This window comes from Lissotriton vulgaris, chromosome 1_1 (genome assembly GCF_964263255.1).
Source record: "Lissotriton vulgaris chromosome 1_1, aLisVul1.2, whole genome shotgun sequence".
Lineage (NCBI taxonomy): Eukaryota > Metazoa > Chordata > Amphibia > Caudata > Salamandridae > Lissotriton > Lissotriton vulgaris.
The window spans coordinates 987571688-987592010 of NC_141685.1; the positions used below are offsets into that span (position 1 = coordinate 987571688).

At 44.8% G+C, this 20323-nt stretch overlaps 1 protein-coding gene across 7 annotated transcripts in view; it reads left to right on the plus strand.

The window, feature by feature from the left end:
• The window catches only part of WIZ (WIZ zinc finger), a 778954-nt gene that overhangs the window by 624397 nt on the left and 134234 nt on the right, over window positions 1-20323 (plus strand). For 5 of the 7 annotated variants that reach the window (XM_086960680.1, XM_086960724.1, XM_086960707.1 and 2 more), the window contains 3 exons: window positions 5720-6214; window positions 7486-8022; window positions 14553-15092. In XM_086960680.1, coding sequence (XP_086816806.1) covers window positions 5720-6214; window positions 7486-8022; window positions 14553-15092 — 1572 coding nt within the window. The remainder of the gene's footprint in view (window positions 1-5719; window positions 6215-7485; window positions 8023-14552; window positions 15093-20323) is intronic. The other 2 variants (XM_086960697.1, XM_086960734.1) reach the window with 2 other exon arrangements.

Here is a 20323-nt window from a genome sequence, read left to right on the forward strand (position 1 = left end):
GTGACAGTTTGGTGCTTACATTCCCTCCATGTTAAAGAACATTAGATGTTTCAGCACCCAGGCTAATGTGCTGCATAGCTAAATACATATAAGGACCTAAAGGCGAGACCGATTGCATTGCAAATGCTTATTTTCTTTGTTGTGTGTGTAAATATGCTGGTCCAAAGATCAACAAAGCTGTTGCAGCAGCAATTTTCAGGCTCAGGAAGTCAGCACCCTGTCCTGCAAAAAGAACATAACTATATAGGGAGGCAGGGTAGGGATACCCTGCCCCCCTCCCTTGGCTTGGCGGGTGGAGAGGGGACTCATAGAAGGATCCCACCCGCCCGGTTGCCAAAACCATTTTTTTAAACAGATCTGCAGTGCCTGTTTCAAATAGAACGCCCTTTCCCCAGACAACCCCTTATTCCTTGCGAGACTGCCTTTTGTCCTTGCCATGGAGAATGCAGGCAGGCAATACAAGGCTATTTGCCTGCCTGCACTCTCCTGGGCAGGGAACATCGTTTAGCTCCTTCCAGGCAGGAGCAAAGGAACAAAAAGCTGCCAACCAGGATGTGTGCTGGCTGGGTACTGGCAGGGTCTTGGGCAGCAGCCTCCAGTGTGAAAAATGTTGTTGGATGCCTCCGAGAAGAAGTGCCTCATAATCCCCTTGGTGGTCTAATATAGATATAAAATATTTTTTTTTAGGGGGGGGGGGGGGGTCTGCAGGGTATGCAGCAGACCTGGAGAAATATTAAATTTACTCTATTTGTTGGGGTCCATCGGACATGACCCTGGAAAATGTTGATATTTTTAAGCATTTCCGGTGCTGGATCTTTTGCTCTTTAGCTTAGGATTTCAGGGATATCTTATGATTGGTCTTATGGCTAAATTATCTGGCTTAAGGACTGTTAAAGAGAGACTCTAAAACCCAATTGTTTTTACTATGAATGCTTTATTGATTGTTTGACTGTCTCCTCCTGACAAAACCAGTAGGCATGCCTTTTATATATTGACCTGGACTTGCATTAAATAACCAAAGAAATTCACTGAAAAAAGGCTGGTAAAAATATAGCTAGGTGACAACGTAACATTTTAAACAAAAGAAAAAGAAATTAACTAGTTATAGTTAACTGAAGCAACTAACTCGCACCCTCGCCATGCAATACGTATACTCACATATTAAATCACTCGATATCTGTAATGTTGTTGATGCTTTCATCTGAAGTGATATCGTTTGTGACAACATTGTGTTATAATTACTATAGGGCTGAAGTTATAGTTACTTCAGTTAGTTATAACTAAATTTCAGGTTTTTTTAAAGTTTAAAATGTACTGGTGATGGCCTAAACTGTGACTTTGAAAACTGAGTGGTTTAGTAATGTCCACAAAACTGTGAGACTGTAATGTAGGGCCTTATTACAGATATAGCTGTTATGTCTTGCCTGAGCAGCGCTCGCACTGTCTATGCAAGAGATGCTGTATTCAGGATATGGGCTTTAAAAGCTCCTCCTATTTTCAAGGACTTCCCCGGTTACATGTGTTGTTACTCCGAGCTTGTGGGCACTATTTCTTTCTTTAAGGTGGAGCACTGGAGAACAGTGCTCGTGCTTTACAGAGCTTTGTTGTAAACAGGGCTGTAAATCTTGCTCTTATCTTGCCCCTATCTTACCCCGTTTGTTGTGCATGCAAAGATGGAGGTGTCGTTTTTTTTCCCATGTGCTCCGTGCCATTGATGCTTCCCCAGTCCTTATTTTAAACTGATTTAATAGGTTTGGTAAGCCTCATGCATTCTGCTGCCAATAATTAAAATATATGGCTCTTTCCTCGCGCACTCACCTGTACCCTCTCCATCCCACCCGCCCCATCCCAATCCAGCCAGATGGCCCTCACATCTTAACACTACATTTTTGTAAACCGGGAACTAATTACACTGCTTTACTGCTAAAACGGTTTATGCACTTTCACAGTTTAGTTATTTCTCCTTCTACACTGGAAATACATGTATTTAATATTATTCAGAATCTGATATTTCCTTTTAAGCCAATTGTTTCTGTAACTCCACACAACACAAATTCACTCTACGCAATTGTACTGGTACAACTGCACTTCACTCTACCTAACCCACGCCACTCTGTGCTTCGCTGCTCTAATCTACCCAATGCCGCTCAACACAACTCCACTCAGTACAATGTCACTCCATGCAACTCCACTCAGTACAATGTCACTCCACGCGACTTCACTCTACTTTACTCCACGCAATTCTATTCTGCTTTACTCGACTCAACTCCGCTTTCCACTACGCTTTACTCCCCCGCCTCTCCATTCTACTTTACTCCATTCACTCTTCTCAATGGCACCTTGCTTTACTCCACTCTGCGCCGCTCTGCTCGACTCTGCGCCGCTCTGCTCGACTCTGCGCCGCTCTGCTCGACTCTGCGCCGCTCTGCTCGACTCTGCGCCGCTCTGCTCGACTCTGCGCCGCTCTGCTCGACTCTGCGCCGCTCTGCTCGACTCTGCGCCGCTCTGCTCGACTCTGCGCCGCTCTGCTCGGCTGCGCTACTCCACTCTGCTTTACGCCACTGCACTCCACTATTTTACTCCACTCTGCTTTACGCCACTGCACTCCACTATTTTACTCCACTCTGCTTTACGCCACTGCACTCCACTATTTTACTCCACTCTGCTTTACGCCACTGCACTCCACTATTTTACTCCACTCTGCTTTACGCCACTGCACTCCACTATTTTACTCCACTCTGCTTTACGCCACCGCACTCCACTATTTTACTCCACTCTGCTTTACGCCACCGCACTCCACTATTTTACTCCACTCTGCTTTACGCCACCGCACTCCACTATTTTACTCCACTCTGCTTTACGCCACCGCACTCCACTATTTTACTCCACTCTGCTTTACGCCACCGCACTCTACACCATGACACTCAATACAATGCTAATCAATGCTGTGCCACTCTACGCAACCTCACTCTACACTCTACACCACTCCATGCAGCGCCACTCTACTCTGCCACCTCTCTACACCACTCCAGGCAGCGCCACTCTACTCTGCCACCTCTCTACACCACTCCAGGCAGCGCCACTCTACTCTGCCACCTCTCTACACCACTCCAGGCAGCGCCACTCTACTCTGCCACTTCTCTCTACACCACTCCATGCAGTTTGTTTTTCCTGTGCACCTTTCTTGATCTAATAGGATAATTTTTGGAAACGATCTCTCACTAATGAGAATTTGGGAGATTCCTCAGAGAGACTACAGTCCTCGTGTCCACCACCTTGGCATGCCAAGTTTTGTAATGTCAAGAAATTTGCCTACCCACCAGTATTTTTACACAAAATTCGGAAGGTCAAAAAAGCGTTTGTCAAGTTTGACCAGGTATTTTAGTACCAACTATTTATATATATTTAAAATTTTTCAAAAATTTTTTTTTAACAAAGAAAAGCATTATACATCCATATATTTACAATATTGTACATTATGACTTACAAACAAAAATAATAAAGACATGAATGCTAACATCCTACATGGAACACAAAACAATTAGACAAAACTGTGCATGACGCCTATTTAACCCAGCAACTGCTGGTGTGGTGCTTTGAATAACAAAACAAGTCCTCCTTGTGAAATGCTGACGCGTTTCGATTCCAGGACTGGGTGTCTGGGATCTCTTCAGGGCGTTATCATTATATCTATGAAAGATGCATGCTTCTGCTCCGCGCCCCTCGGCTTCTGCTCCGCGCCCCTCGGCTTCTGCTCCGCGCCCCTCGGCTTCTGCTCCGCGCCCCTCGGCTTCTGCTCCGCGCCCCTCGGCTTCTGCTCCGCGCCCCTCGGCTTCTGCTCTGCTCCACTTCGCTCTGCTCCACTCCATTCCACTCCTTTACTCTGCTTTACGGCACTGCACTCCATTACTTTACTCCTCTCTGCCTTACGCCACCGCACTCCACCATTTTACTCCACTCTGCTTTATGCCACCGCACTCCACTCTACACCATGCCACTCAGCTCTACGCAATGCCACTAGACTCAACGCCACTCAATACAATGCTAATCCATGCAGCGCCACTCTACTCTGCCACCTCTCTACACCACTCCATGCAGCGCCACTCTACTCTGCCACTTCTCTCTACACCACTCCATGCAGCGCCACTCTACTCTGCCACTTCTCTCTACACCACTCCATGCAGCGCCACTCTACTCTGCCACTTCTCTCTACACCACTCCATGCAGCGCCACTCTACTCTTCCGCTTCTCTCTACACCACTCCATGCAGCGCCACTCTACTCTGCCGCTTCTCTCTACACCACTCCATGCAGCGCCACTCTACTCTGCCGCTTCTCTCTACACCACTCCATGCAGCGCCACTCTGCCACTTCTCTCTACACCACTCCATGCAGCGCCACTCTACTCTATGCCGCTTCTCTCTACACCACTCCATGCAGCGCCACTCTACTCTGCCGCTTCTCTCTTCACCACTCCATGCAGCGCCACTCTGCCACTTCTCTCTACACCACTCCATGCAGCGCCACTCTACTCGATGCCACTTCACTCTACACCACTCCATGCATCGCCTTTCTACTCTGCCACTTCACTCTACACCACTCCATGCAGTGCCTTTCTACTCCACTGTACACCATTCTATGCCACTCACCTGCAATCCATGCCACACCACCTCTTGCAGTGCCACTCAACACAACACCATTCCACTCAACCCCACCCCACTCAACATCATTCTTAGCCACAAAGGTTCGCTCTGCAATACCACTCCAACCAACTGCACTTCACTAAATGCTACACAATTGCACTCCACTTCATTACACTCCACGCCACTGGACGCAACGCCACTTAATACAATGCTAATCCGTGAAGCGCCACTCTACTCCACTACACGCCACTCCATGCAGCGCCACTCTATGCCACTCCACACAACGGCACTCCACGCTGCGCAGTGCTGTCCCACTATACATGACTGCACTCCACTCCACAACACTTCTTGTAATACCACTCCATGCAATGCCACTGCATACAACCCCACTCCTCTCCACAAGGTTTCACTCTGCTCTGCAACACCACTCCAACCAACTACACTTCACACAATTCTACACAATTGCACTCCACTTTCGGCCACTCCACTCAATGCCACTTCACACAACACCACTCAATATCCATACAACCACACCTTGCACCATGATTGCAATCCACATAATAACACTCAACACCACAAAAATCAACTCCACCTAATTACACACTACTCAATACCACATAATTACATCCCATATAAATCCATTATTTAAAAAAAAAAGAATGAGGTGTTCCACTTGCATGCCTGTGTCTGAGTGCACGCTGTAGAAAACATAAACCCAACACGTTTGGTAAGGCTAGGAAATCCAGTATATCCCTAATCCCAGTACATAATGTTTACCCTTTTCTCAATCTAACTAAAAAAATGGGAAGGTTAAATAATTTAAAATGGTTTTAATTAAAAAAAAAAAGTTAATCATCTTGAATTAGAAGTATTCTCTGCATTTGGCAGTGTTCCACCTTTGTTATCTTGCCACTCAATGGAAGCCGCTGCCAATACAATTTCCATGTTGCAAATTCAGTGTTAGTAAACATCTGTTCATGGAATTTGATATTTGGGCTGAAGGGCCAAAGAGCCCACTAAGTGCATGATGTAGCATGTCTCTTTTGACTGTAACTGTTACCTCTCTTGTTTTTGTAGTGCAAACGCTCACAACGTGTGAAGTGTGTGGTGCGTGCTTCGAAACCCGCAAGGGGCTGTCCAGCCATGCCCGCTCCCATCTCCGCCAGCTGGGTGTTGCCGAATCTGAAAGTAGTGGTGCCCCCATCGACCTGCTGTATGAGCTGGCCAAGCAGACCAAAGTCAAGCCAGATAGTACCCCACCGTCTCCTACCCATATCAAGAAACCCAGCTCACCACCAAAGGAGGGCATGGCAAGCCCTCAACCTCCTCTGCTTCCCTTAAGCAAACCTTTAGATGTGCCAACAAACCGAGCTATCAAATCTCCCCCGAGCTTTTCCCCGAAGAGTCACCAGCAGTCAAGCTCTCCTTTGAAGAAAGTGTACCCCCAGTTCCCTGCTTCCCCCACACCGAAGAATGTGGAGGAGAAGAGCACGAGGATGCATCAGAGTCCTTTGTGCAACTCTCCAAGATCACATTGGGGTCCGTCTGACGATGAAGGACCTCTGAATTTGAGTAAGTTTGTTGTATTGCTTGCCATTAATAGGGCACATTCGATTTGGGAGGCCTTGTAATTGTCTATTTGAAAAGAAGTGGAACTATACTTGGCAGCAGACCTGTTGGATTGAGACGTGCGTTGAGCAGAAAGCCTGGAATTATGCATTTTATTGCGAGCTGTGAGCGGTGGATCTAGCCGAGTAGTGCACAGTTAAGAGAAGCCGACAGAAGCGGTCTGTGGCAGGTTAGAGATCTTGGCGGTGCAGAGAGCAGGGTGGAAGGATTTCTGCTGTGGAGTACAGAACATGGCTGTATTTTATTCCGGATTGGGAGAGGGAAGATTGGAGAGCTCAAACTTTGACAACCATTTTCTGATTTTGAAGGGCCATTAGATGATGGCTGTATGGTATTTTTCCCCTTCCTTCAGAGGCTTTCTGTGAGATGGCAGGTGCCTAAAAATATTTTTCTTCCTCAAGTTATATATTGTAATGGCATCAAGGAGCTTGTATTAGTTGCTGAAAAGTAATCTGTTGCAGTATGTGCATAGTTGCTGGCAGCAGCCTGCCGTAGATTTCCTTGCAAGAGGGGTCAAACTGCTTGTCACAGCCATGTAAAACTGACACCTTAGAGTAAAGCAATATACCAGATTGTCCCCACATACTGTAATTAGTGAAGCACTGTAGTTAATTTGGATTCTACTCTATTGGTATTGGAATAATGTTAATTTTCAACCCGTTTTCAGAAGAGCATAAGAAATTGTCTGAATGCTCTATCGCCAAGTGGCTCTTACAGTACCTGTGAAATACAAGGATCTGAAATGGTAGTGGTTTTCCTTAATGTGGGCTCTTCTGGTGGGAAAGAGTGAAGGTACTCGAATGGCCTTCACATGGAAGCAATTCATTTGAAACTGACATCTTTATTCAAATTCTTTTCACAGATACGTTAACTATATGCCTGTGGCAATCAATTGATAATGCCCTGAAACGAAGAGGGGTCGTACTCTAGTACATCTTCTGTCACCCTGCAGCTCATATTATGATTTAATACTCTTCCTGCTCGCACGAGTTTATACTAAGATCTCATACCTGCTAACTGCAAGCTGTAGTCCCAATGTTCTAAAATGCTGCAGTGGTATACCATGCTGCAGATAAAGCACATGCATTCTGCTTCCCTTTTCCCCTAACCGTAGCGTTTTCGCATGTGTTAGTAGACTTTACCATCTAATCGTGCATTTCCCGGCTTTTGTGACCCAAATATTTATGCACCCATTTGTTTTCTCCTTTCCATAGCTGTAGATGACGACCCCGATAGTGAAATTGACTGCCAGTTGTGTGGGGCCTGGTTTGAAACCAGAAAGGGGCTGTCGAGCCACGCCAGAGCCCATCTGCGACACCTCGGAGTGGCCGATCCCGACTCCAAAGAGTCACCCGTCGACCTTCTAAACGAACTCATCTTGAGCGACGACTTCCAAAGCCGCCTCCTCTCCCTCAGGCCCAGCGAAAGAAAATTGTTAGCGGCTGTCGGCCTATCGGAAAAGCCCAGTCCAAAGAACTTGGGCACCGCTGCAGCAGGATCGATGGCGGCACTGTCCCTGCCAGGAGGTGGCATGAAAAAACTGCTCCTGCCAGCTGCGGGAGGAGGCGTAATGAAACATCTGCCGCCACATTTGAGGCCGTACGGCAAGCAGCAAGTTCCATACCCATCACATTCCTCGCCTCCACCAAAGAAACTCAAGCAGCACATGGCCAGCATGCCGAGGAAGCACAGCCTTTCTCCAGGCTCCTATTGGCCTTCCTCGCCAAGTGAGATGTCTCCTATTAATTTGTGTAAGGTTTCCTCTTGTGCTCGATTTTGGGTAGCGGGAAGGAAGCTAAGGGATCTTTTTCTTTGCGTACCTTTTGAGGTTCTTAAAGGTTGTTTTTTTCTTAAGATTGATAAATAGTTTATATTTAATTTTTTTTCTGATAGAATGGAACCCATACTTATTTTGGGACTCCATCCTAAAACAATAGTGGCACATGTTTGTTTGTCTGTCCTCTCCAGATGAGTGGTGGCAGCATCCCTACACATCCATTTATCGGTAATGCCACTTTCGTTCCTGTCTCGTTGGCCCTGAACCTTGTCCTCTATGTGCACCATTGCAGAAAAATGTCTATACATTTTTTTTTTGCTTGATCACTGGGTTGATGAAGCATATTCATAAGTGTTAGTGAACTGTAAGAGTAAAGACTCACACACACAATAGGCTGTGGCTTCCTTATGCTTTGAACTTGCATGTTACAAATTCCTTAACCAGGCCTGCTAATAGAATCTTAGGGTGGACATTTGTCTTCGGTGGTGTTCATTAAACACAAAACGTGAGCATTATTCTTGGGGATCAGAAAAACAACTATGCAAAAACAATGAAGTGTCAATACACTTTACTTGTTTCTTCTGTTGATTTGCCGCAATGAGTCACTCTACTAAATGGGATCTTTCCTGGCTTTTAAGACAGTTACCTGAATGGCTGGCTATGTTCTGCACATGTGTAATCAGCATAAACCTAAGCTGAATAAAGTTTAGTAGTGTTGCATTGGGCTGACATTCTCAAATTCTGGCTATAAGTAAACGTGTTCTGCAGCTGTTAAATAGAGCATTCTGCACCCAGTACCCTTCAAATGACTGTCATGCAAATTGATGCCAATTTCCCCATGCATGGCTGTACATCTTTGACAATTTCCTCATTTTTTTTATCCCCACCCACAACCTCCCAACTTCTCCCGTGGCTACTTTGCACCCTCACCACCCCATGTGGCTCTCCCCCTTAGTGTGGGTGGGAAAGCTAATTTTGCACCAGCTGTATTGTGTGCTGGATTTGTACATTTTTCTTTTTGCTGATTCTTTAATCTTCCTTAGTATGGTTAGCTTTTGGTCAGTTTTAAGTAACATGGGTTGTCACAGCTTTTTGTGGCAGCTGACCTCCATAACCCCTATTGCCCTGGATGTTTTTGGCAGCTGACCTTCATAACCCCTATTGCCCTGGATGTTTTTGGCAGCTGACCTTCATAACCTCTATTACCCTGGATGTTTGTGGCAGCTGACCCTCATAACCTCTATCGCCCTGGCTGTTTGTGGCAGCTTACTTTCATAACCTCAAGTGCCCTGGATGTTTGTGGCAGCTGACCTTCATAACCTCTATTGCCCTAGATGTTTGTGGCAGCTGACCTTCATAACCTCTATTGTCCTGGATGTATTTGGCAGCTGACCTTCATAACCTCTATTGCCCTGGATATTTGTGCCAGCTGACTTTCTTAACCTCTATTGCCCTGGCTGTTTGTGGCAGCTGACCTTCATAACCTCTATTGCCCTGGATGTTTGTGGCAGCTGACCTTCATACCCTCTATTGCCCTGGCTGTTTGTGGCAGCTGACCTTCATAACCTCTATTGCCCTGGCTGTTTGTGGCAGCTGACCTTCATAACCTCTATTGCCCTGGCTGTTTGTGGCAGCTGACCTTCATAACCTTTATTGCCCTGGCTGTTTGTAGCAGTTGACCTTCAAAACTTCTATGTCTTCTGACTGGGCAACAGTTGGTGTCTGTGCCAGTGTTTTGGGGTTCAGTTAGTTACTCGTGTGCACTCTCCCACCTGGGTGTGGGAATCTGTAGTTGCCGCTGCACCATGAAATTGTCGCTTTCCTTTTCTGTATACAGTGCTGCTCCCCTATTATGCTGAGAGGCCAATGGCCCCTTGACCCCTGGCCGCTAATAGGAAATCTAGTCAGTTCGTTTTTTGACTTTGCACAGGGAATATAGCCTATCCCATCCCGGAGATGCTTTTTGTTGCAATTTTAAGATCCATTTTAGCTGGAGGTTTGCTTTCCTCCCACTATTGCTATTGAGGAGCAGGTTCTGTGCCTGTGATGCACGATGGCTGTGCTCTATAGCTGTCTTCTATTCATCTTAATCTGTTCTCCTGGCTGCCGAAAGCTCACCGCTGCCCCATTCAAACTATTGCAGGAGGATTAAGAAACTTACCCTCTTGACCTTGAGGAGCCTTTTGATCTTTGGTTCTTGGTGAACTGCCTTGTCATTTTCTGAACTTACAATCAATAGCTAGGGGAACCCAATATACCCTTGGAGGCTTGGGCAACAATGTAAATGGTAAAGGGGGCCTGCAAGGGATTTAATTTGACAATAGTCTCGTTATTCAAAGATAAAGCAGGGAGTTAGTCCTAATGGAACAAACGCCAAAGTGTCACCAGACAACAATAAACACCAAGAACAATCTTGACATAAGAAACACTGGGAAACCTAGTAATTTGAGAAAATATATCGTATTTTGTGTTTTGCTGAAAAAATGGAGTACAAATAGATAAAAACATTCAGCACATAGTCATGGAGAGAAGCAAAAGTCACATTGTCCTAACAATACATGACTGTACATCTATTCCAAATCTATTATGTCCAACAAATCTGAGTGATAATGTACATTGCTTCAGAATGACAAGCTTTCTTGGAAATTGAGCAAAAAGTGTTGACGTTTCGGTATGTTCTGCTGTAGTCTCTCTGACCATTTTCAGGACGAAAAAATTGAAGCTGACAGAAATAGGCATCGAAATGGGCAAATGCCTAGTACCAGTTGCAAAATCTGTGGTTTCTGCTGTAGTCATTTACTGTGTTATAGGGAAATTAATCTCCTATGTTTGATTCTTCAAGCTGGCCGATAGTAAAGTGCTGTATATATTTGCACTGGTCCAGCGACGTTGCTGGTCCATTTAGAGACAACGTTATTTTATCGAGATAGTGCAAGTATTTACAGCACTTTGCAATCTCGATAAAATAACGTCAACAGATTAATTTCCCTATAACACAGTAAACGCCTCTACAGCAGTAACCACAGATTTTGTATCTGGTACTAGGCATTTGCCTATTTCGATGAGTCATTCTGTCAGCTACAATCTTTTCGTCCTGAAGATGGTCTGAGAGACTACCGCCGAACAGACCGAAACGTCGACACTTTTTGCTCTATTTCCAAGAAAACTTGTCATTCTGAAGCAATATACCTTCTCTCGCAGAGATTTGTTGCCCATAATAGATTTGGAATGGATGTATTGTTAGGACAATTTGACTTTTGCTTCTCTCCATGACTGTGCTGAATGTTTTTATCTATTTGTACTCCATTTTTTCAACAAAATACATAAAATATGATCTATTTTCTCAAATTACTAGGTTTTCCTGTGTTATTTCAAGATTGTTTCTTTGTGTTTATTGTTTGGTGACACTTTGGCGTTAGTTTCATTAGGACTAACTCCCTGATGTATCTTTGAATAACTTGAGATTTTCTGAACTTGGCACTTTAAAAGGCCTCTTTCAATGTGAATTGACTATCTGTCACTGTTCTGGAGGATGTTCTCGAGCACTGTTGCTGACTTGATGGTTCCATAGACACTAATTCAATTACATGCATCTCATCGAGATCGTCCATTTTTGCCACCTTTCCTATGCCTAATTTCTGGCCTTTTTTATGGCAAATCTGCCAGAAAGTCAAGGGCAGCCATGGGTGCATACTCTTAGCTGGTCCCAGTCTACTTTCACCAAATTTAGCCCTGTGACCTGCTGCAGAGGCATCACATTCGATCCCTAACCTTTTTCAAAGATAAGAATTTCCCATTCATGGAACGAGTAGCAGTGCTGTATCTGCCCCTTTCGATTCCTTAGTTTTGGTGCTTGGTTCTCAATTGGTTGGACCTCCTTTCGGCTGCCTGAAAGTAGTTTGCATGTGCGGTTCGGTATTGGATATGGGCATAATATATTGACATGCTTGCTGAACTAATGCTTTGCCTAGACATCCTGGCCAATGATGATCTCATTCATGTGTCATCCAAGACCTACTAGACGGTCATTGAGGTTTAGAGTAACAGACCATACAACCAGTTTTCAGTGCCTCAAAACTTGTTACTTGTGATTTCTACATTTGTTCCCTTTTTATCATTTGCGTCTCTGGCACTTTAACCTATACTTGTATTCTATTTGTGTTAAACATTTATTCCACAATCAGTATCTAGGCCAAATGTGTGTTTCCCCCCTGCCCCCACCCAATGTTGCCCCTCCTCAAGGTTTGCTGTGAATTCAATGAAGAGTCACTTGGGTAGATTGCTCAAGGTTTTGACTCAAATTGAATTGCTGAAATAAGTAGTGAACCTGAATAAATAAGACCTTTATATTGATATTTTCACCTCAAACCTTTTGCCTTGATGGCCAATCCATCCAGTTCAAAATACGAATGCACTGTTTCGTCTACCAGACTTGCAGATATGTAAATTGTTTGTCCAAAAACCTGTTAATCCGAAAGCCAAGTTAAGCCGTGGCATCCAATTGATTTTTTTCTTTTTTGTATAAGTTCCAATCGTCATTAGTGGAAAATCAAGCTCAACGGTATGGATTTTTTTTAACCTTTCTAGGATTCAGTAGTGAGAGAGGGGTGTCATACACGCCACACTAATTTTTGGATTTCTAATAATGCTCATTGTGAGGGAGTTATTTCAAAAGTGTTTTGTAGCGACAGAACTGCAATAGAAATCCAAAAATGCATGGAAATTCAAGAGATAATAGCAAAAGTTGTACTACTTGTCATTTCCACACTTTTCCCTGATAATATTGCCTGTGGGTGGGCTTATTGTATGCGTCATGAAAGGCCTGGAGATTTGGATAGATGCAGTATTTGGGCCCATGGTTGGCTGGTACCAAGGGAGATCTAACAGACTGACATTTCTAATAACCAGACACCTAGAGAATACAGGGTGGTTGGTGTCTTGTGTGGTTCCCAACACACTTTTCTACCAGAGACAAACGCCAGATGTTGTTTCCCCATTTGTATGTGACAGAAAGCTACGTAATTTGTAGAAATGGCAGCAGTCTTACCACTCAGTGTTCCTTCACTTCTCCCCATAAAAACTGTTCCACGTGTGAATGGCCCATGACCGGATCAATCTAAAACTGATCGTGTGAATTAATGCTTAGTGGTCTGGAGCCATCCCTATTTAAACAAGTTGTCTTTTCCCTATACTCACCATTTGTATTTCTGTCCCCCCTGACGGAGAACTCTAGTGGTCTTAACCTTCTGAACTGCCCTCCTGGTGGAGGCCTGAAATAACCAATTGCCAACAGGAATTATTTTGAGTAGGCCAAACTAAAAAAAAAGCAGGAGACCTAATGGTGAGCTTGGATGGCTAGAAAGGCCTGCTAGACTTAAAAAAATAATATATATGTGTGTATATAAAAATTTAAGATTAATGGATGGAAATATTGGCTTTCTTGGCATTATTCTTCGTCCTTGCAGTCACTTTACTATCTACTGACCCCACCCCTCCTCTATAAGGTTTTTCCCATGGGGAGGGTGGGAGCGTTTCAATGCAATGATGAGCCTTGCTCATTTTATCTCTTGCTGCAACACTTTTTCCTAGTGTCTTGTGCTTTTAGCCCCTTGCCCGTGGCAAATTGTGGATTAACCTGCCCAACTCTGATTGTGCCTGGGGAGGTGAGGTGGAAGGTGTCTTGTGGTGCTTTCAACCGACCTTTTGGGTTGGAGACCCTCACCTACCAATTAGTGGCATACTTAATCATAGGCCCTCCTCCTTGCATTTATTGACGCAGAGCGCAGTCAAATGAGTCCCTCGCCATTCATATATCCTACTACTAAGTGAAAGGAATAAAGTACTTGTGTCATTTCGAAAGTAGTTTCAACCTTTTTATTCAGTAATGTGATTAATAGGAGCTTCACGAGTGTCAGATTGAGCCTGCATAAATGGGAAAATGTCAGCTTAGGCAAGAGCAGTTGCCTTGTTATATAGCATGTCACCAATCTGAGTTAAGGCCCTTCCTGTTAAAAGGGAATTTTCAGCAGAGTGGCCATAGATTTTTCTTTCATACTCGGTCACTAGAGACCGAGTTAGTCTTACCATATACAATCTCTCTGCATTTTTCCCTTATTACCTTATGTATATGTAGTTTTAGTAAAATGCAAAAATCACCATCTTTCTTTGAGATTAGTTATACACGAAGACTTCAAACACCCCCAAAAGGGGAGACAGGGTTTTCTATACCACAGAATTGTTTTAATATAATCTTAATTGACTTACCCAACTGTACCATTTTTTGTCCAGTTGAAATTAGAAAACAGTGGCTCAAAGTACATTGAGGGTGTAGTTAACGTGAGATGGTGGCCTACCACATTAGTTGAAGAAATTGTGTAGGATCCCTCTGGACATGATCTCCTTTTCTTGCTTGCGTAGATACCTTTACTTAAGATATTTGGCCATGCTTTATGGGTGTGTCCCTGGATGTGATCCTAATACCTGATATTTCTTTTCACGTTTCAGCCTCTGGAACAGAACCTGTACGCGACATTCGTTGTGAGTTCTGTGGAGAGTACTTTGAGAACCGGAAAGGGCTGTCCAGCCATGCCCGCTCTCATCTGCGGCAAATGGGTGTAACTGAGTGGTACATGAATGGATCTCCGATTGACACAATGAAAGATCTGCTGAAGAGGAGGTCACAACCCAGGCCCTCCTCAAATTCTCCTCTACAAGGACCAAATCCCTCCCCCAAACCCATGCCTAAATCTGTAATTAACTCTGTATCCATGGGGACTAATAGCTCTGAGATCAGAGTACCAACCATCCCGAAGAAAATGCCCATGCCACCTGGCAGCCCAATGGCACGCTCTCCACAACTTTCACCCCCTACTGCTAGGAAGATGTTCCATAGCATGTCTCCCCCTTCCATGCACAAGAAACCAAAGCCAGAACACATGAAGTTTCACTTCAAGCGTGAAATGATGCCTGTAAACATGTCCAATGAGCACCTTGCTGTGAACAGAAGCTGGGAGTCACAGGATGATATGTCTCCTCTCAATTTATGTGAGTGTTAAGCCAACTTTTTAAACTAGATTTTTCATGAAGTTGTTATCTTTACATTTGTCCTTTTTATTTTCTTTACATTTGTCCTTTATTGTAACACACATCCATCATTAGTTCTTGATTCCATTTGTGAAATTCCTTACAGATCCCCTCTTTTAAATGTATCCTGCTTTCAGCCCCATGTGACTGGACTTTGTTCATTCACTTTAGCATTAATTTACGTGGAAGTCGTGATCATTTTGCTTTTTCTAACAGAGACACATTCACATTTGGCAATTGTTCTGGAGGATCTCTCACCAGTTTTGTGCAGCCCCCTACAGCAGGCGGGATCCTGTTAGAACTCCTTCCTGAAGATCTTCTTGCAGGTCCCAAAGTGTCCAACAGACAATGCCAAGGTTCTGGAATCTCCAAGAGGGTCCTTGAAAGTGTGAGACTACAATGCCCACAATCCACTTGGACAAATCCACTGGTAGTACTCCAAGCTGGGGATTCTTTGTGGTGATGGTCCTGGTGAGCTCTGTTAACCTGTATCTTGCTGTATCTTTAGTCCTTTTGAAGCAGATTTGATCCACAGGGCTATAGTTTCAGCTAGTGCAAAAGGTGCAATCTTCAGAGTGTAAGCCTGGTGAATGCACATACAACTTAAGCGTGGGCCCTTCTGATTCTCTTAGGTTTCGAAAGCAGATCTGAGAGGCACCGCCCCTCAGATACATATTCAGTGTTCTCTGGGGTCAAGCAGGAGGGCTCTCCAGTCAAATGGGGTGCAAGGCAACACCCCAGAGCATGAACACTTCCTCCAAAGCGTGGCAAAATTCTAACCCAGAAACCACAATTCTTCCAAAATTAAATGTCTGAATTTTCAGCAGAGGGAGAAGAGCTGGCTAAACACACCCATAGGATAGCAAATCTCCATAGTCTCTCCCCCTTGCATCTCCTAATTCATTTCTTAAGCCTAGTATCTGCCTTGGGCAAAGTAGAGTTCTAAATGAAATTGATGTTTTTAGCTTTTCTCCCCCTTCCCTTGAAAAGCATGATTTACTGCATGTCCCCCTGGCATTCCTATGGCCAGCAACTTCTCCTCCTCCAAGAGGCTTCCTAACCCCAGGGGTCATTAATCATCACCTCCTCAAAGCAGCCATACTCACTTATCTCTGACCAATCAGGGCAGAGCAGTACAAGGTTGAATTTTGGCTAGCAGACACAAATGTCTTAGAACTATCTGTCTTCTTTTTTACAAGAAATTCAACAATACCATATTGTTGGATTTATCATTACCATTCCACTGAGTCCTTTAATTCTAGTGTTATGGCTTTTCTTTCTCCAGTTATCAAATAACCCTTTCCACTGTTAACCTATGGGCTGGGGATTTGCAGTGGGAAAAAAACTGTGCAATTTATCCAATAACAGGACACCCCAGCCTTGGAACACCTAGGAAAGACTTTAGGGGTGCTAAATATATTCAAATTTTGCAGATCCTCATTTCACAGTGCTCCTAGCACAACATTCTATTTTAGGAAGAACTTTACAACAATGTGGGAAGTGAAATGTGCAATTTTACTAACCCCAGGGCAAATACAAACCTTTTTGATAAGGATTCTTCTTATAAGTACCTGACCCCCCCCCCCCCCCCCCGCCCCCCCCCACCACCCCTGGAACTCCTAGGGGAGGTCCTGGGTGGTCCCTACCATGTCCAAACATAGTAGTTCATTCATTTGTAAGTGCCTCTAAGCACAGACGTCGTGTTTGGGCCCAATTTGCATTTCAAAAGCAGTCCTGCAACATATGGCTGGTTTTTAAACTGACCTCAGGCTCCAGCAGTGCACACATGCCAGTGCAGAAAAGGCTGCTGGCCCCTAAACTGCTCTGCCCTGCCCTATTCTATTCTAGGGATTTAAAGGTAGTTTCAACCCCCCTGCCCTATATGTACCATGGTCTTAGAGGGAAGGTCATGCCAATCACGGGTTCCCTAATCCATAGTGTACCCTAGTGTATGTAGGTGTTTTCACTGTATTCTGCATGTGTCTTCAGCATAGCACTGGCCTCTGGCCTGGTTAGGCAGAGCCCAGGACCAGTCATAGTCCGTTATCACCAGTACTAGTCAGCAAAAAGTAGGGGGGTGGCCAGGGCACAGGATGACTTTGCAACAGTAACATCACATTTACCTCCTGGCAGAATATCTTCCAGGAGTAGACCACGACTTTGCAGGCCTCTTGAGCAGGACTCAGCAACAAGTCCATGAGTATTGACTCTACCCACAAGTCCTTCAGCAATCCTTTCAAGCTTGGGAACACCCGGCATAGATATATTTGCAACAGCAGAGAACACAAAACGTCCCCTCCAGGTTTCATCACCTACAATCACAGGGCAATACCCTATGGATGAATTGGTCAGGTATATTTGCCTACACCTTTCCGTCTCTCCCACTACTTTCATATGTGGTGAGAAAGCTTAGGGAAACCTCTTAACCTAATTCTATTAACTCGCACATGGGCAAACAACCATGGTCTACCACCCTACTTGAGTTGTTGGTAGTTCCTCTCGAAGTTCACCAACAGGCAGGAGGACCGTCTCTCACAAAATCAAGCACAATCAGGCACACAGATCCTAGACAGTTCAATCTATCTATCTTGAGCCTAACCTACTCGTCTATACATTTTCCGCTTGCAGCTGCGTACCTACAAAATGAACACTGTTTTAAATTCTAGTTGTCAAAGCGGTTATGGAAAGTTTAAAAAGGATAATACTACCAAGAACACCACCTGCTTCAGTTTGGAATCTCAATGTGCTACTAACTAGACTCATGGGGCCCCTTTTGAGTCTTTACTTTCCTGTCCACCTCAGTACCTTTCAAGGAAGGTTGCTTTTTTAGTTCTAATTGCCTCATTGAGAAGAGTTTGTGAAATAGATGGGCTCATTCTACAGAAGACTTTCTTTCAAATGCATCAAGACTGAGTACTCCTAAAACCCAATCCTACATTTTTACCTAAAGTCCTGTCATCCTTTAATCTCAATCAGACTATTGAGCATTCAGACATCGCCTTTCAAGCAGCAGTTGTCATGGCATGTCATGGATTAATATTCAACGTTAATTAACACGTTAGAAAATCGAGACAGAAAGTAATTCTTTACCGAGACAAAGCAGATGTGCAGCACTGAAAATAACGTCACCAAAATGTTTGAAAGATGTCTGCAACCTACGTGCTTTAACCTGAAAAAATGGCAAAATGATAGACAAAAAGTATCCTGTCACAGGACACTGCTAAAACGTATTTTCTCCAGTATTAGGGTGTCTTTCATAGATTCACATGCTTGAATATCCCCCGTCGTCTAAGTGGGAGTCCCACGGTAAATAAAATAGCAATAACATACTAATAACATATGTATGTAAATACATAACACATAAAATATACACTAGAAAAAATAGTAAATACCCAAACACAATTCCTACATAGGAGTACATGGTAGAGAGAGAAAACACTTGTAACATATTCCTGTCATAGTCCAAAATACAGCCAATCGGGCGCCAGCTCCCCTCCAGAACCTTCTCCTCAGAGCTCAGTCTCTCAGATTTTCTACCGCACGTCGTGTAAAGGGAGTCTTCCTGAGCTCTGCTCAGTTTTCTCAACTTCAAGTTTCCTGTGAATTCAGCATGTCTTCAAGTAAGAAATCTTTATTTAGACCTTGTTCTTCTTGTAGGAAATTACGTCTTTACTCTGAGGACCCCCAGAAGAAGTGCATTTATTGTCTTCCCACCATGAGGTTGGTAAATGCAAATTTTGCAGAACCTTCTCTACAAAGACCCTTAAGGACCGAGAAGGCCGTCTCCTCCTATGGCTCCAGAGACTTATGGATTCAGCACTTTCTGATGCAGAAAGCATGGTGTCTGGACCTTCAAACACAGCCTCCAAGAGTAGTAGTGTGCAGGAATTGCCCTCTCCATTTCTGAAAAAGAAGAAACTCCTGCAGTGTCCTCACCACCTCCTGCTACGTCTAGACCTGGGCCTGGCTCTCGGGCGTCTTCTGCTGCTTCCCATCATGTTTCTGCTCCGAAACATGTTTCTTCATCGACGGGAGAGTCGACTATCGTCCCGACGATGAGGTCTGCCGTCTCCGGATCACCGACTGCGACAGTGACGACGACGACAGCCTCCGGATCGTCGACGACGACAACATAGAGGTCATCCATGTCGATGAAGGTATCACTTAGCTTTAAGACTGTTCTGTCCAGGATACCTATTGCTTCGTCGTCGACTAAGAGAAATCTATTTCGTCATCAGCAAAATCATTGTCGGCGAAAGTTCTAAAGAATTCTTCTTCGTCGGTCCCGTCGACGACTACTCAATCGACGGCGGCTTCATCAACGGCGACGACTCCGTAGACTACCGTATCGCCGACGATGGTTCAGTTGGCGGCGGCCCCGTCGACAGAGGATCCTTCTGCAGCGACTCAGTCGACGCCAATGCCATAATCGCCATCTGCACCATCGACTACATCGTCGACGACGGTTCCATCTTCTTTTGCTTCTTTGCCTTTGGTGCCTTTCTCTTCCACCGGGTCTGGCTTATCAACCGTCGACCCCCTTGCACCAACGTCGCAAGCGGCCAGTTGACCAGCTGTCCATCCCAAGTGATCCACAGCCTCCCTCGCCCTTGTTTGCCACTGGATCTGAGCAGGACTCTGATTCTGACAATGATGTGGATGATTCCTTCAGAGTGGCACGCAGTCCTTCGGATTTAATTATCAAATGCCAGGACTATGGTGAAAGATGATGACGACCAATATTCTCAGGCAGAGAAACGTTCTGTGCAGGTTCCAACTGCGACACTGCCTCTGTCCCTCATCTCCAATTTCCAGCATATGTTGGATGACTACAACCGGCGTTTCCCGCCCTCTCAACAGGGTTCGCCTATGCCACATGCGCCTGCGGCTACTGCCGCTGTTCCACTATCACAGCCACCAACGCCTTCCCCTCAGGTTCAGAAGTCAGTTATAATACACACTAAGGTTATACGCTGATGACTATGACGACGTCCTTCCACAACGTGAAGATGGAGAAGTTCACAATGACTATGATGAAGACACCACCCACTTGACTGAGTGGGACGACTATCAAATCCCGACGCCTTCCCCTCCTCCGGTGACGCCTGGGGATTCTCCTCCGGTGGACATTGCAAGTTTCCATCAGCTGATGGATAGAGCGGCTCAACGCTTCAAACCGCCCAGAGGGAGGA